The sequence below is a fragment of the Periophthalmus magnuspinnatus genome, chromosome 3 (genome assembly GCF_009829125.3).
Source record: "Periophthalmus magnuspinnatus isolate fPerMag1 chromosome 3, fPerMag1.2.pri, whole genome shotgun sequence".
In the NCBI taxonomy this organism is placed as follows: Eukaryota; Metazoa; Chordata; class Actinopteri; order Gobiiformes; family Gobiidae; genus Periophthalmus; species Periophthalmus magnuspinnatus.
The window spans coordinates 33,861,835-33,879,695 of NC_047128.1; the positions used below are offsets into that span (position 1 = coordinate 33,861,835).

The following is a 17,861-nucleotide window of genomic DNA, read 5'->3' on the forward strand; positions in this document are numbered from 1 at the left end:
AAAAGCTCAGGCATTATAATAAATCCACAGTGATGCACAAAACAGACCGTAGACTTCTCTGAATCCAAGTTATGCAATTAACTCCAACAGTATTTACATACATGCAAATCATTCTCTCCCTCTTGGACTTGCAAAGTGGGGCGCTCTGTTCTCATTACTTGACCCAAATCTCAGACTTGTAACTCTGGATTTCATCAAAGTTTAGTCAGGATCTAATATTTCCTTTCAAGTGAACACAGAACCACTGATTAGTCGTGTTGGAATAAGGAGTGCAACATGCCAATTCTAATTATATACTTATCAGGAACATCAGTACATGGCCTGTGCCAACTGCATACAAATATTACCACTAATATCACTGTGTGGGTCCCACACTTCCCTGTATTGTCCTTCAGCACAGCCTCCCGTCTCCTTAGAGGGTAAAATATGTTTCCCACATGTTTAATGATTCTTAATATTGAAACATGTTAAGCTTCACAAAGTAATTAATAATCCATAACATGCCTGAATATTTTAAAAAAAAAAAAAAAAAAAAAAGTGGAATATTTCTCAGTTAAAAATGGGACAAATCATTGTTTTCTCCAATTTAATTATTCATACACATCAACAAATCACATCCAGTAGATCCACTTATGAGGCTTTGACTCAGAGGCAGAATTATTGTAAAACCAACACTGTAAAAACACTAGAATAATGCATTTGTTTCTTAATGTTTTGTTTATATTTGGTTTCTTTTCATGCTCTATAAATAAATATTGTTAGTGCAGTTATTTTATTTTATAGACTACCAGTCTCATAGTGTTGATTCACTGTGTATTTTCAGCTGTGGAAACAAATAAGGTGGAGGCCCAGGGGCATTTGCTTCAGTTTTACAAAGCGGAGCCCTCCACACTGTGGTGTTATAAAAGAGGTGTTTAAACACTTTATGCAACAGAGGCTCTGAATGATTCATGCAGAAAATTGTGTTTTCTTTATTGTCCAATTTAAACAGCTTCTCTTGCAATTAATATTAAACGCTTCTATTTTGCTGCATTTCCCAAATCACAAAGCCTTTGTTTAGTTACAGCAAATAATAAAGTGAGTGTGCGCCTCAGAGCAGCCCCGGCTTCTCTATTCTTTTTATAGCAGCACACTGGGAAGACTGTTCACTGATTCAGTGAATACCTCTTCAATTATTCAACAAATCACCATTCCATTTCTTACATATTAAAAAATGTACTGTGCATGGAGCTTTAAGATGATAAAACAGCATAAAATACTGTTTTAAAATCAAAGCACCTATTGCATTGGGCTTCCTTGGTTTTGTGTTTGTACAATTGGAGTACAATCCAGATCCCCACAGTGCAAAGCAGCACAGACTGTCTCCACTGCAGCCTAATCCTCAGACGATCACAGCCAAAAGCACCAATATTATTTATGTGAAAGAAAAATAATATATGACTGTGGATCATTGTACCAGGGGAGGAGGAAAGGTCTGACAGAAGAAACGCACAGAACAATGTAGATGTGTGCTTTAAAATCCAAACGAAAACCCACTGGAGAATCAATGAAGTTTCAGGTAGTTTGACTGTAACACAACCTTTGCTTGGGGAAAGTACAAACAATCTTTTTCACCCTTATTATTATTTACTGACGTTATCAATAGGAGGATCTCGCACACGTCTTCTTTCAGTATCATCATCTCCTTTAAAACAGCATTTCTGAAGCCAGTAGGTATTTAGTGTTTAGCCTTAACGCGGGAGGCCTTGATTGCGTTTAACAGAACAGGACACAATTAGCATAATAGCCCCTCTCTCATTCTCTTTGAAGTCCACAGCATAGAATAACAAATGTATATGAACCAGCAGCCAAACGTCAATACATGGAAATGCCACAATCCTCTGCGGAGGCCATGGGGTGAGTTCTCTCTTTTGAGGGAGGAGGGAAAAACATGCCCATTTTTATTGCAGAATAAGCAGAAAGTGAAGATGCTGTGGGTGATGTAGCCACCAGGGCCAGTGTGCGCTGTGGGGTCCCAGCTCCTGGAGAACACAAGGAGGCAGAAAGAGGATGTGTGTGAGCCCATGTGGAGCACAGGGAGGTGCATCCCCTTCTCTCAGGTGTTTCAAAGCACACCAGGCCGCCAGCCAGGGAAAATAATTACTCTCCAATTAAAGATAAAGATGTCACGCGGGAGGGCGCAAAACAACAGTAGACCCTCAGACGGGTAAAGGAAGTCAACACCAGGAACCACCATCCCCTCTTATCTGCGTCGTAACTACAATCACGGAGCTTTTCTTTGTAAAACATTCTCCCTTTTGAAAGCAGAAGTTCAATACAAGTTTTTGTCAAAGGTTTCTTTTACAATTGCAATGGAGACACGGTTCAAAATTCAAAGATATGAATGCTATACTTCAGAATCCAGAGTTATTAGTATCCACCTTCTTTCTTGGGTGAAAATACACGGAATTAAAAATGCCCTTTTGAGATGGAAAAAGCTTTGAACTTACTTACATTTCAAGAACCTTCTTTTTTGTATCGAAAGTTCACCTCCTTTGAGCCCACCATAGTTTGGCTCCTCTTTTTTCACATAATAGAATGAAGTTTATTAGATCAAGGCAATCAATGCAGATGTTCAAAGAGAATTTCAGACCTATGATGAGCGCACATTTTGTTCTAAGGCTTTGTGCATGATTTCAATAAATATATAAATTATATCAGTGAAGTGAAGGAAGTAAAGTGGATTTGGTAACCTTCCTTTAGGTAAAATAGTCACACACAGAAGATTCAAATGTGTTAATATGTTTTATTATTCACATTCATATAAAGTTTTATTGTGCAGCTGTTCCCAGACGCACAAAAATAGGTTAAATGTTAAATTCAGTCCTAATATAAGCAGAAAAAATAAAAATTTATCTTGGCAAGCTAAAAGGAGACTGGCAGTGCGGCAGTAGATACTGCACATACATGACATTTCAAGTGGTTTGGTGTAAAATAGTCTCTGACAAAGAAAATAACATTTTGTACCATTTGCTTTAAACATTCAGTACCTGGAAACAAAGTTAAAGTGAAGATCACACAGCGACTCAACGTAATTCAGTCAAACATGTAAAGTGTGAGATCAATTCCTCATCAGAATTCAGTCATTCAAAGTGCAAGAACCTGTTGAAAATAACACGTGTTAGGCATGTCCAGAGTCAAAAAGCACAGCCGCTCACACAGGCTTCAGTGTCACAGGAAAAGTGGCTTTGAGCTCCTTAAACACGAGGCTACATGTGGGCTTCAGCTTTCTGCTCAAATTTACATGGTCCAAAGTCAAACATGATCCACTCATGTCACAGAACACAGTAGTTTGTTGAATAGCACCTCAGTGTCCAGAAATAGCTTGAGCTGTGGAGAAAGAGATAGAAGAGACACAGTATTAGACAAATATAACTTCAGTCATTCACATTTAAAGTAGGTGACAACTGTGTCCCAAAGAGAGAATCTGTTCTGCATTTGACCCGTTAAACCTGTCACATACAAATAAAAAACAGATACTGAAGAACACAAACGACACAAGGCCAACTTAAAAAAAAACACTTACATGTGGACATGCTGTGGCTCAAAACAGCTCACAGATGAAAACACAGATGAAAACACAGATGAAAACATGAGCCACAACCACAAAGGCCAGATTCATGCACAAACGACACACTTTGATGATAATGACAAAGATCATTTTTGGGGGATTCCCTGGGATTTAATTTGAATCACACTTTTGTTGCTCATGTGAAAAGTATAAATAAAGGTTGGGCCACTTTTTTTGAGGGTTTATGAATAATATTTGTAGTACTTTGAATTATACACAGATCAGATGGCATCAAAAACAAAAAAATCACTTCTGTCTGGACAAAAGTTTGTGAGTGAAGATGTGTCATCCCAGCAGCTTCTTCACTTTAGATCGTCTCTGGACACGGCCTTATATCTGAGCTGAAGAAGGAGCTACACGGAAACTAACACAACTATTTGTTTATAGTTTCTGTTTGTTATTCTAGGTCTACTGAACGACATTAAGTGTGCACTGTCCCTGAGTCAGTAACGCTAAATAACATGAGCCTGGAAACATCTTCACTCAAAAACTTTTGTCCAGTTGACAGAATCGATTTTTTCTTTTTAAAAAACAGCTGAGGGATTACACAAACATCAGATAACATCCGAAGTAAAATTAACGAATAAGCGAATTAACATAATAAGCAGATTACTTTATATTTTTATTATTATTATTATAATCAAACCTCATAATATAATCTTCCTCATATCAGTGGATGTGTTATCGCTTTGCCTGGAATGTTCCACAGTGAAACTAAGTGGCATTTATAAAATTATAGCTAAAAAAACTAAACAAAATCATGCATTCTTACTGAAAGCAGGTCACGCCTCTTCACAGATCTGACCTGTAACTTGGGCTGGAGGTGACACCTGCTTTTCTCCAAATAAATAAATTTGATACTAAACTGTTAAATAAAACTGTAACAGTCCAGGCAAAGCAGGTACATCTTAACGATAATAATAAATAATAAACATAAATGTGTTACTGTAAAGGCTCTGATTGGACCAGGTGGACTTGGAGCGCAGGCGGAGACGGCGACCTGGAGCGCTGACATGGAGACTATGTTTACAACCACACCAAAAATGTGATGATTGTCTGATTTCCGTAGTGAGTACTTAGATTACATCATACAGTATATAATTATGATCAGATTTCAGGTGTGGATATGTCAGTTTCTCCAGTTTCATGGCTCTGAAACTGTCGCCACTGACAGAAAAAAAACCTACCTCACAATCCAAACACGGGCCTGGGTTTACTCCTGAACTCGAGATGTATCTATCAGCGGGACAAGGACTGAGTCAAATGTGGCAGATAATGTTTTTTTTCTTTTCTTTTCCCTGTGAAATGTACAGCAGCTATTTGATTTTCGCCTTTGTACAGCTGTAAACAGTGATGAGAACAGGTACTTCTCCGACTCCTCGCTCTACAGATGGGGAGCTAATTGGAGCGGAGGAATGCAGCTGTGCAGACTGCTCAAGAGTGGAGGTGCTAAATCAAAGGTGTCTCTTTTGTTAATTATACACAATACTACAAACAGCTACGTTCCTCTGAGCCCTTTCTTTTCTCATCCATAAATATTTTGGCAGCCAGACAAAAAAGAGGAGAGAAAAAGAACAATTTACACACTATTATCACAGTGGGACGAGCCGGCTGCCTACAGATGTTTGTTTTGATTTTAATGGTGGAGACGGTGGAGCTAACGTAGACGGTGCAACAGTCACAACAGAGAAGTACTGAGCATGCTGCGAGTCAATCCACGCACGTTACACACGATCAGGGAAAAAGTATTAGCGGCATGCAGTTAGCTCTTACTTTATTTCAGACAAACGTGTAGTGGATCCCATTGCTTACGGGGGAGGCGGGAGGAGGGAGGGACACGGGGGGTAGAGGAGGAGGAGGCGGAGGAGGGGGCGGAGGGGGTGAGGGCAGAGGTGGGGGGGTCGGGAGGTTAGACTGTGGCGGGACTGCAACGGGACAGAGGGGACAGACAGTAAGAGTTAGTGGACACAGCAGCATGTGCAAGATGCTATTTCATTACTTTTATTCATTATTTATTAGGTAAAGTGGTGACTATTTAAATTTGTGTCATAATTATCAGGGAAAAACAATATATTCTCAATAATTCATGACACATATAGGGTTGGATTTTATAAAAACACATATTTCAGCTTTCATTTGAGCACTTTTTGGCATTAAAAAGATGACAACTCTGCTCATTTTCATCGCTCTGAAACCAAGGGATGTACAGCTTATCTAACCTTTATCTACTCGCAGGAAAAAAATGAACAAATATTTAAAATTGTAATTGTAATTGCTGGTAAATATCTGGTCATTCATCAGTTTTAAATGATCAACGGGCTGAATCGAACGTGTATTTTTCCCTAAATGCCATTTCCTTTCGCGCGTTAGAGCCAAAATGCGATGCTTTTCAGTCATATATGTAGCTAAATAGGACGCGGTTAAATACAGAGAATTAGAAATAAACAAACTTTTTATTGTATACATATAAAAATCACTTGTGAAAGAATATAAAACGTTTTTGGTAAAAGTGGGTTTTCTGGCTGTGTTAATTAACAAACCATTTCCTATCGGGAAACATTCATCTCTCCTATTCAAATAACAAATATAAGTGCTTAAAATTTCATTGCCAGTCAGTTAACGACCTTCCTTTACTGTGATTTAGGCTATAGACTTTAATAATACAAACAGTTGCGCTGCTAAATAAAAAGTAATGAATGAATGACTGAAGAGGACGCTACAAAAGTTTGTTTATTTGGCTGATTTTTTTTTTTTTGCAGGAAAATTAGAAATTCTTTTTAATGTTTAAGCAACGTAATTACAATGTTGTGAATTATTTAGCTACTTTGAACAACACATTCAACAATCTGGACTCTCAATATATAGAGCGCATAATTGCAGACCTGCATATTTCGACTTTTATGCCGCCATTATTGAAGCGTCTCATGCATAATACTGTGAAAAAACCTCTTCTTTTAATTCAGGAGTGTGAAAGTGCACGAGCATACCTGACTCGAACACCAAAGGAGAGAAAAGTCATTGATTCAATCTCCACTGACAAGATGCCACCAGTTATATTCCCTGACATTTCTCAACGCTGGAAATAATGTTATAATTGTTGACTTTGCCTCACTGTGCATATTAAGGCCGGGCGTGCGCTGACAGCTTGAGTGTTACAGTGTGTGACAGGTACGTGTGCAGTGCGGAGTGTGTGAGCGGCGCCCAAAGACAGACAATCTGAGGCAGCTCAAATGAAAATGAACTCTCCTGCCTTTGCCTGTAGAGTATGAAAGAGATGAAAAGTGAGCACAGTGTCTTTTATGCAGGTTCACAGCGAGATGTTCAAAGGAGCAAGTGATGGTATGCACAAGGAGAGTGGGCTTTGACTGGGTCATTGATCAGAACACAAAATGGCCTCATCAAGCGATTCCTCCCAAGCCTGAAAGATTTTACATGGATCGCAATTAGAGACGATCCAAGCTCCTAATAAGGAATAATGTTTGGTTATTAGGAAATGAACAGCCATATTGCTCGACTCCGCACCTCACGCCCCTCTCATCTCTTAAGCTATCAAGCACCCAACATTACTTAAAGGCTGCTTCCCGCTCTTTATACTGTCTTAAACCTGCGATCTTGTCAATTTGACGCTTGAAGAAGTTTAACGAATGCCACCGGTACAGGAACTTTTTTTTTTTTCTTTCTTTTGACACAACCACAAGCGAATGTTGAACTAAGGTTTTTCTAGCTACGTACTCAACAGTGTTTTTATTTATACCTCACTTTACTGAAATTAAATAATAATGAAAGCACAGCGTGTGACCAACCTGCAACCATTTTACTCTTGAGTGAAGCCTCTGAGGCAAGTGCATAGGACATAGTGATGATCCTCTCCTGTTCCTGAAGAGCAGAGTCCAGAGTCGCCCGACCCAGGTCCGGTTTGTCCACAGACACAGCGGGGGCCAGATTCTGCACACTGTCGCACCGCAAAGAAATAAATATGAATATAAAAGATGCACTGTGTATTTTTACTTTTCACGGAGCACAGAAATGACCAAGAAATGAATTTATATGTGCGAATTTTAGCTTTAATATTTGCTGTAAAAATATATTGTCATCAAGCTCTGCATAAATAATAAAAATAAAATAGATCTTTGAGCAAATTTATCTGTAATCCAACACAAATAAACACAGCTAAAAAGGTTAAGAGACCGTGATTTTTATCCAACTAATGTTACACTATATTTAACAAGGCTACACTTGATTTTCCTTGATTTCTGAGTCTCGTTATTCGCATTTTACCTGGACTTTGCCAAAATGCTCTTGATTCGTTGGACTTTACGCTGCCGTTCCTCCACCTCCTCTGGACTGAGCGCTTCCTCAGGCTCTGACTCCATGTACCGCTCTGGGATCAGCACTTTTTGAGGCTTAGACAACTGCACAAAAGCACACAATAAACTCAGAACAATACAGAACGTTGATGTGTATACTCAGAATTATTAAACTTCTTTAAAAAGATATTATTATGTTATGAATTAATGGCATTTATCAAACTGTGGGGGCAAAAATCAGTCTACACACTTAATATCACCCACATAAATGCTTTGTTATTCAGTCATGACACACTGACGCACTAAGTTCTTCCGTAAGTGTTTAAATTTGTGCTCTGAATCATAATATTTCAAATTTATTCCCGTCAGCATATACATTTCTCACCTCTTTACTCAGGTCCAGGTCATACTCCAGCGGCTCTAGTTCCCCTTCTTTTGTGGGCGTGGCTGTGGATTTAAAAGTCAGCCATTCATCCGAGTGGGAGCGGGGTCTCTCCTTGTGCTCCGGGGGTCTCTCTTCTCCCTGGACGCTGCGCACTGACTCCTCCCCCTGCACGGCCCGCTCCAGCAGCTGCAAGTCAAAGTCCTGCTCTCTCTTCAGCTGGACAACGCACAAGGGGAGAAAAGAAGACTGTGAAACTAATTACAGCGTGTCGTCAACACCTCGTCACAGGAAAGAAACTGACTTTTCACACATTGTTTCGAGCAATAAGCGCACTTGTTATCACCCAAATCGTGATTTTATAAGTGGGAAGAAGGGTGTCGGTATGTGTGTAAGTGTCAAAAAAAGAAAGAGGGTGGAGTGGAGCATGCATAGATGTTGAGTATGCATGCTACTGAAGTACAAATCACAGCATGCTATAAATACAGGAAGGACACACACATAAACATAAAAGAAACAAACTGGACAAACCCACAGACCTTTCGTGTATAAATGCAAGAAATACATGTTTGACACAGACCACACATCACCACTGAACATAAATAAAAACATGGCAATATGCGTTCCTTAGAAATCGTTTATTAATTTAAGGACATTCACATATATAGTTGCTATTAAATGAAAATGAAAAACGAGCAAACTGAGCACTTTTATTTGCTACTCTGCTTTACGAAGAACACATTATCACCCATAAACGAAATTCATACAGGGGCTATTCTCACAAAAAAGTGCTTGATCTTTTATTTTAATATTTCCTCTTTGATTTCAGTGCAAAAAGGTTTTGATGAGTAAATTCAGCTTGCGTTGCTCAGTGAGTGTTTTAGTAGAAAATGCGTGGGGAGTCGTACATGCGCACACAAATTAATGGTTAAACGGTTAAAAGACAGAACAGTAGTAGATGAACTGTGATTTTGTACAACACAGATTAAAGGGGGAATAAAAAATCCAGAAGAAAACAGCACAATGACAAACATAAAGATCAGTGAGGGTTAGTGTGTGAGGCGAGAGGTGGACAATCAGTGGATTAATCACAGAAAAATCGAGGGAAAGTTGAGATATAGTAGCAAAGGCACTAAAGGCATCATTGAGACACATATAATCTGCGCATTTCATGGTTAAGATGTTATGGAAAACATATTTCACAATCCATAATTACAGTGTTAAAGTAGGAACAAGTCTTGAAGCATTTAGCAGTTTTTTTTTTTTTTTTTTTTGCTACATTTTCAAAACAAGCATAAATTCTTGTTGCCACTCAATTAGTGTTCTCCACTTCACCTTTTCATGCCAGAAAATAGAAAAAAACTGCAAACTATTCGGACCAAAGGCATGCGTCAGGAGATCGCCACTCTCTCGGTTTTTGCATGCATCAGAATGTGGCGTGTGTTGTAAGTCTAATAACATACTGATCCCAGGTCTGCAGAGAGTGGGCGCAAGGAGGAGGCTGAAGAGCGCGAGGACGAGGCGCCGTGGCGGTCTCCGTGACTTAGGGTGCGTTTACGTTGGCGAACGAGGGCCTTCTGATGCCTCTTCATCCTCTCCAGCTGCTCGTCCGCACTCATCCTCCCTCTCTGCTGCTGTAGCGCTGCATCCCCGGAGTACAGGCGCTCCAAGGCACTTTTGGGTCTCTCCTGGGAGAAGATGGGGGTGGAATCAAAAGAAAAAATGAGGAAACATGTGGCACATCTACAAGAAAGTTGATAGACGACTTTTAGTATTTTTTAATTATTCAGATTTGCTGTATGTATGGATGAGTGGAATTATTATCAAAACACTTATGTTGTTTCTCTTAAAATTGTGTAAAATAAATACACCCAAGCAACACAAAACTACGTAACTATACTTTCTATCTATTATGTTTTATACTTAATAGGCATTTTAATACAATGCAACTGATGAGCACAGTAAAATGTACCGTATTTTCTGGAGTATAAGTCGCACCAGCAAAAAAAAAAGCATAATAATGAAGAAAAAAACATGTATAAGTCGCACCCCTGATCAAACTATGAAAAATGTGCAACTTACGGTCTGTAAAATATGGTAATAAATTGTTAGTGCTCATTAAATGTCTGTTAGTTATAAAGGGGACTGTTTGCGATGCCGGTATATAAATATTTGTATGTTTTTTTCCCTACTTTCTTCATATCATATTGTAGGTTTCCACGTTTCCTTCAATCTGAACTCATTTCCTTTCATTTTCCTCCAGTCCCCACCTTCATGCTGACAGCTGATGCTGCTCGTCGAAGAGTCACATATGAAGAGATGCTCGAAGACTGATTTATCCTAAAAGAGGAAGAAGCCGCTCCTAAGGGGAAACCGGCATACATTAAAAACACCATTCATTTATAAGTGAACCTAAATACGTGGGTGGACATGGGCAGGGAGATGAAATGTTAATAAACAGGTTACAGGAAATAAATAGCTCCACTTACCTCTGCCTGGTAACGTCTGGTAACCTCCATCGTGTCCTGCTGCAACCGCACTGACCAAACTCGAGCCGTCTCCAGCTCCCATCAACTCGGGCTCACTCAGGAAAGGTCGGAGTTCAACCTTAGGAGTTCATATTTTAGCGCTTAAACTCTTCACACTGATAAAACACTCACACACTGTACAGAAACAGACCTTCGTGTCTCCGTTGGTGAAGTGTCCGATCTCTCTGTCCCGCTTGCGTTCGTCCGACTGTCGCTTCAGGCCTCGTACTGAAGTGTGGCGGATCACCGTGGTTTCTTTGGGCAGCGGGGGCACGGCAGGTGGGTGCTCGTTGGGACTGTAGAGCTGAGGTAGAGGAGGGCGGGGGGGCACATCTTCCTCACCCTGACGATATGGGGAAAAGAGATTAAGATTAGTAATATGTAGTTGTTTATTTTATTGTTGGTATTGCAATTACTCATCAGAGGGTGAGAAAATTATGTAATCAAATATATTTCATCATTATTAACGCAATGCTAAACAAAAACAAAAGTAAATTATTGATTGAATACGCTTAAATGAACATTATCTAAAGTATTTCTTGTATTTATTGAGGTTTGGTTTGCCATAATAACTAAAATACTTGTTAAATATTAGCCAAACAGACCAAAAAATATGTAAATCTATCCAGTGCGTGATAAATAATACTGATAGATAATCCAGATACTACAAAGGCTGTGTCATGTACCCATTTATGCCCAGTGATGGGAAGTGTCGAGTACAATGGCTGCTCCATACTGAAGCTGGACGAGAGGGAGGGGGTGAGGTGGGGGCTGAGCTGCTGCTGCTGGGACAGTCTCATCTCCATAGCAGACGGGCTCCCAGACACACAAGGCACTGATGACGCCGACACTGAAGGCACAAATTTCCTCTCTGGGGGAAGGCGAGAGCACGTGTAAAATGAATACACACTTTCTCCTCTCGTGGGAAATGTTTAAGCTGTTTATTATTAAAGGGTTTAATGCCGACGTACAGCAGAGTGTATGGGATAAAACTGATTCAGAGGTGGGACCGAACTCTATAAGGCTCAAGTCAGTGTTACACAAGTCGAAGGCAAGTCCAAGTCTTATGTTTTTTGTCTTATCCACAGGAGCACGTCTCACCTGGGTTGGTTATTGAGGAGATGGTAACTTTGTAGTTGGTTTTATTTGCACTGAGGCCTGCGATGACATCCTCAACCCTCCACAGCTCTTTCCTGATCTGCACCTTTTCCTGCTGCTCACAGAAACAGAGGATATACATCTGTGATCTGCCCAACATTTGTATTTGTTAATCTTACATAAACCATAATGACAAAGAGCAAAACAAACTACTTCATCACCACAAATGGTCTGCGTCTTGTCCATATGGATTTGTCTAGAGTTACACTGCTGCTGTACCTGCATGATTAAAAAAAATCTAATGTAAGGGTCCATTTTTGGTCATGGTTTGACCCCAGTTTTGTTGTTAAGTAGACTTCATCTGGTCCTGTTCTGGTCCTGGTTTAGTCGTGGCCTAGTTCAGATTTAGCCCCTGGTTTAGAGTGTGTTCCCTAAAATTGTTAACACATACCTTCACCTTACAAATATAAAACATGTTATCAAAACATGCTATTTCAACCCATACAAACATTCAGAAAAGTAATTATTCTATTGAGAGTCACAGACCTGAGTGAGATCGCTGCGGGTCATCTGTCCCTGCAGGGCCGACTTGAGCCACTCCACGTCCTTCTCCAACCGAGTGTATTCAGCCCAGGCGTTCTCCATCTCCTAAAGAAAACAACGACACAGCCATCAAACTGGGACTGTGAACTCATGTGTGGATTTTAAACTAAACAATATTTATTTCTGTTGTACATGTTGCATCCTAGTACTATATATATATGTATTATTATTATTATTATGTGATGTTTTACTGTTGATGCTTTAGATATCTCAGCTCTGATGTGAACCACATCCTCTTGGAGTAATTTCTGCTGGTAGGCGATCTTCTCTGCGTGTGCGGGCTGGTCCCGGTACTGCTCCATCTGCTGGTGAGACACGTCCAGTACAGACTCCAGCTTGTCCTGGATGTGAATGAGAAAAATCACTTAAAATATAATTATACCACAATTGTTTTTCAAATGATTAAAGCAATGTTTGATTGGTAATGTCACGTTAACTAAACAGTGTTTTGTACCTTGTCTTCCTTCAGGGTGCGTATCCTGGATTCAAGCTCTTGTAAAATCTTGTCCTGTTCACACAACCGACTTAGTTTAACCTACAGAAAACATATATTCAACATAGAAAATCAAAAACTGATGATGGCAGCGTTAGTTCAGAACTTCTTGTGAACTTTGCATCTATTTATCACATGATTTGTAAACTTTCCATGCAGCCACTGTATCCTCTGTGCAAACCCAGTTAAGGCAAACTTATTGTCTATTCGCTGTACACTAAATATGTCAGCAAGTTTCCGCTGTGTGAAAAGCCCCCGAGGAATTCATCTCAACAGCTCAGTGGGAGATATCAAAAGGCTGCACACTGTCGGGTTTGAAGGCGAGATCGGGTAATCCCCATTATGAGTAATCATTATCAAAAATCCATATTTTCAAATTCATTTTTCGCAGAAAGAATGTTTATTGAGAGTGACAGATTTGTTTTTCCAGAAATGGGTTATATGTTTACGAAAACAACATAAGACTGCTTAGTTCACAGTCTCTCCCACACAGTGTATTTTTCCTCAGATCTATTTATCATTCTGTTCAATTAATTATTAAGCTGTTTTTATTTTGCTGCTGTATATTGTTGTTTTTTAATTGCATGAAATATTCATTGTTCAGACAAATTTACTGGCAATTTCTTATAAATTGTTAAAGCGCAACAATGCTAATGATGAAAAGCCAGGACATCCATCTTATTTACCTCCATTCAGCAGAAAACAAAGACTGAGCGAAGCAGGATCAGGCTAATCAAACTGAAAAATTTAACAGCTCAACATCTTAAAACTCCCATTACATGTATTTTTCTCTTTAAATTGTGGGGAGGAAAATAGAAGCCGTGGTTGATGCGCTCAGTGTGCAGGGCTGTCCCCACAGTGCTGCAATGTACATAAGTTCCCTTCACTTCGTAGCATCTGGTTACAAAACTTAAGAGCAAACATGCAACCACACTGAGCATTTGAACTGAAAAGTCAAAATAAAGACAACCGTTCTTCTCTAGTAAGGAAAAAAAAATCGTCTGTTTCAAAAACGTTTCACAAAATTATGCCCAAAACATAATTATTCACTTACATCAGCATCACTCTCTGCTATTCTCACAGGCTTTGATGGTCTTTCTTTTTTTAGGCTTTCACATCCAGTAACCTGCAATCCCCAACAGCCACAGATGACATCAAATATTTAACACCACAACCAGATTGAAAAACACGCAATTGAATAAAGTTTTGACTGTCAAGAGAGGTGCACTTGGGTCATGGGTCGGGGAAAGAATGCGATGGGCAATACGACAAAAAGCAGGCAAAAATAAGGACGCCAAAGATGCTGTTATGAAGCAGTCGAGTTCCACACAAACACACGAGGGATGGGAGAAGTTACATTAGTTTGGTGCAATAATTAGTAATGTGCAATGGGTCTACCGTATGTCTTCTACTGTATCTCTGCAAGTTAATAACACACATAGAGATGAGCAGAGCCACACCCTGCATGTAAGTACACAACATAGAGCGCTGTTCAGTTCAGACAGAGGGGCACACCACCTATTTTACATAATACTAATTAACAAGGCCTGGGAAACACTACAGGCCTGTGAGAACATAGGCGACTATACGGTATTCTGTGGTTCTGGAGGGTCATGAGAAAGGAACCAGGCGGAAGCTCATCCCATATCACACAGATGGCAATTTGGCGACTTAAAATGTAATTGCTTTGAGTGGGAACACACAGAAAATACGGCGAATTGGCAAAGAATTCAACCCGACTCTGTCTCAAGAAGCCTTTCGTTCTTTCTTGTTTATCGCTGTGAAATTTGTGCCATGAGTGATAATGACTAAACATCTTTGGGTTATTTTATATGGTTTCATGAGAACAAAAAGCACAAAGTGGGGATCAGCATTCTCGGCAGCATGCTTCTCATTATACACAATCCTCAACACAAATATACAAGACATTTCATTAGAAAATAAAAGTGAAATAATTATTTTCACTTTTCAAGCGCTCTGTCCTTACATTCCAACAGCACCCAAAAGTTGGAGTGGAGTTTTTGTGAGTTAAAATGATCGTCGGGTCAATACATTGAATCTGTTTTAACACAGGAAAAGTAAGGAGAGGTGTGACAAACAAGGTGTTCAACAGGTAACTTTTCTTGTCAATGAAAGTTTGAAAAGACACATGAATGCAGCAGTAATTCATTCATGACAAGCAAAACAAATATTACTCCATGTTTTAGCCACGTTTACACAAAGCAGTTAAGTGAAAATATCCATAAACAAATAAAGCAACAATTTAGTCATTACACATGAAAAACAGGTTTAATGGAGACTAGTCAAGTACTAGTCACAACAGACAAATAACAGACAAAAGACAAATGGAGTAAATGAGACCAGACAGTTTAGTGGAGCCCACCTTCAGGTCCAGATACTCCAGGTCCTTCTTCAGTTGTATGTACGTGTCATCCGCCTTAAACGAGCAGTGAAGAAATACATCATATGAAACGGTTAATGGTAAAACATATGACATAGACAATACTCTAAGTCACCAGTCTCCTGAAAAATACATGAACACAGCTGCATCCAAATTGGCTTGAATTATGATCATTTTGAATGTTGTATTCATAGTATTGGTCAAAATGATAGTTTCTGTTGATGAAAATCATTTGATAAACAGACTGGGTGGAGTAACCATTCCTGTGCACCACTGCAGCAACAGAAACAGAAACATTTCTGCATCTGCAGTGTGGCCTTTTTGTAAAATTGGCTTAAATGGCACTCATAGTACACAGAAATGTTCATCAAATGTTCACTGGACATCAGAGATTTTAAACAACAAAATACAAAGTGTTTAAATATTACACATTTAACAAGCAACATGCTTCCATGGTTACAGTCCACTTTCAGAACAAAAAATGCATTTTTTAAGGTGTCTAGGCACAATGCAGGACAGCCAAGCGAGCGAGCAAGCTGCACAGACACATGAAAGGCAGGGGGCATGTGGGTCTGGCTTAGGACATGGAGACCATGGATCACTGGGGTAAAGGGACAGAACGGGGTGAAGGGTCATGCCCCTGACCTGTAAGCTGGAGCCTAACAGGCCGTTGTGCTGGTGCTGCTGCAGGTGAGCAAAGGCCTCACTGGGGCTGTGCACACCCGCCAGCTGGGCCTGGTGCCTCCGAAGCTGAATGAGCAGCAGAGTCAGCTCCTCGGGCTGAAGCCAAGCCCAGATTTAAGGGCCAGAGGCCAGAAAGAGCGCACAGGGACAAGAGGAAATACTTAAGAACCATCTGGGCAGTACAGATGAGAGAGCAAATACTAGAATGCTGCTCAACTTTAAACTTTTTACACAATAGTAGTACATTTGCATATGAAACAAACATGAGTTAAAAGGTTAAAGTTACTAACGTTACACTGGCATATTAAAGTCATTACCTACAGACATTCCAACCATCTCTGTAGGAAATGTCTCAGGCTTATGGCAAGTAACAACTTTCTATACTTGTGAAAGAAACAGAAACTGGAAATAAATTTATCAAAATGTCCTTCTGTATGTATTTTAAAAAGAAAAAGTGTGGCTAAATAAACAACATACCGTTTTTCCGTGCAGACTCGGAGCACTGACTGTGTGTGTGATGTAGCCCATGGCAGGCATGGACCGTCTCTCTATCTGGGAGGTCTGTGAAGAAAGAAGATTCATCACTGTGTTATTACAAAAATATAACACTGAATCAAACAGAATGTCTAATTCACAAACACTAAGCAATCTTCACATGTGTGTAGCCAGGGAGAGGCCACTCCATCACACTCAGTCTAACTTAAAATATCGCCTCGAAGTATGAAAACAAACTTGACTACACAGCACATTTATTTTCTCATCTATCCCTTTCTTACTTTTATCGCCTCTACTTTTATTTAATACAAGGTGTGCCCCGAGTTTCTGATGCTACAGGGGTTCCAACATTTGACGTTTTTGCTTAACACACAAAATTAGCAAAAACCAAGCCCACTACTGAACCTTAAAAGGACACAAACAACAAGAGATTTAATTAACTACACATAAATTATACTAAACCTGCTTTCTTAAAATAACATTTGTTTGCTACCAGCAAGAGCAGCACTGTAAGCCATTCCCTTTGAGAATCCCATGCCACTATTTTTTGCTGTATAATAGGTTTTTTATTTAAATGCGAGATCAGAAGAAAGAGACCGCTGCTGATGTTTGAGATACAGTGGAGATGTTTATAGGGTGCTGAGATGCTCTGGGCAAATTAGATTAGCTGCTAATAAAATATACTTCTTAATGATATTCCACAGGGATCTACTATACACCAGTATGTTATTACTTAAGACTGCTCAAGCTGTAGATGCTGGGTGCGCCAAAATGAATATGAACTGTGCTGGACTAAAAGTAGTTCCCTTAATGCGGCTCTATACGGGCCAAGCAAAGTCACTGTGGGTCTCTTTGTTAGAAGTATATCTCTTTCCGCAGTGCTCCATAATTGAGTATTGCTTGATTTTACAGCTGTAATTAGTGTCTTGACAGCAGGATAAAAGATGGATTAAAACAGAGCATCTGCAGCACTTTGTTTACTTGTGTACGACCGATGGACTGGTTTTGAGGCTTGTGTGTGCTGGCGAATGTGGCGATGGTTTGGACAGAGCGCTTTTCTCATGTGGAGGGAGTGGTAGGGAGACAGCGCAGGGTGTGGATGACAGAGCCGTCTCCTGCGGCAGCAGTGGTGCTGTCTGAATGTTCCAGCGCTGAAGTCTTTACTCAGACATGCTCGCACCACCTGTGGGGCGGCAGAGGGCGTGGACTGTGTGAATCTGAAAATGTTTCACATGCGCATCAAAGTGAGAGCTGTCAGGA

The 17,861-nt window shown here is 39.9% G+C and overlaps 1 protein-coding gene across 5 annotated transcripts in view; it reads right to left on the reverse strand.

Moving 5' to 3' along the window:
• Positions 1-2,793: 2,793 nt before the first annotated feature.
• plekha7b (pleckstrin homology domain containing, family A member 7b) overlaps positions 2,794-17,861 on the reverse strand; it is a 57,776-nt gene continuing 42,708 nt past the window's right edge. For 2 of the 5 annotated variants that reach the window (XM_055231217.1, XM_033985538.2), the window contains exons 12-27: positions 16,584-16,667; positions 15,405-15,458; positions 14,076-14,147; positions 12,983-13,063; positions 12,720-12,869; positions 12,472-12,573; positions 11,929-12,040; positions 11,514-11,698; positions 10,979-11,170; positions 10,789-10,906; positions 10,570-10,661; positions 9,763-9,987; positions 8,303-8,518; positions 7,889-8,022; positions 7,414-7,562; positions 2,800-3,369 (exon numbers count right to left, since the gene is read on the reverse strand). In XM_055231217.1, coding sequence (XP_055087192.1) covers positions 3,347-3,369; positions 7,414-7,562; positions 7,889-8,022; positions 8,303-8,518; positions 9,763-9,987; positions 10,570-10,661; positions 10,789-10,906; positions 10,979-11,170; positions 11,514-11,698; positions 11,929-12,040; positions 12,472-12,573; positions 12,720-12,869; positions 12,983-13,063; positions 14,076-14,147; positions 15,405-15,458; positions 16,584-16,667 — 1,989 coding nt within the window. In that variant the 3' untranslated portion in view covers positions 2,800-3,346. Of the gene's footprint in view, positions 3,370-7,413; positions 7,563-7,888; positions 8,023-8,302; positions 8,519-9,762; positions 9,988-10,569; positions 10,662-10,788; positions 10,907-10,978; positions 11,171-11,513; positions 11,699-11,928; positions 12,041-12,471; positions 12,574-12,719; positions 12,870-12,982; positions 13,064-14,075; positions 14,148-15,404; positions 15,459-16,067; positions 16,203-16,583; positions 16,668-17,861 lie in introns of all 5 variants that reach the window. The other 3 variants (XM_033985505.2, XM_033985555.2, XM_033985547.2) reach the window with 3 other exon arrangements.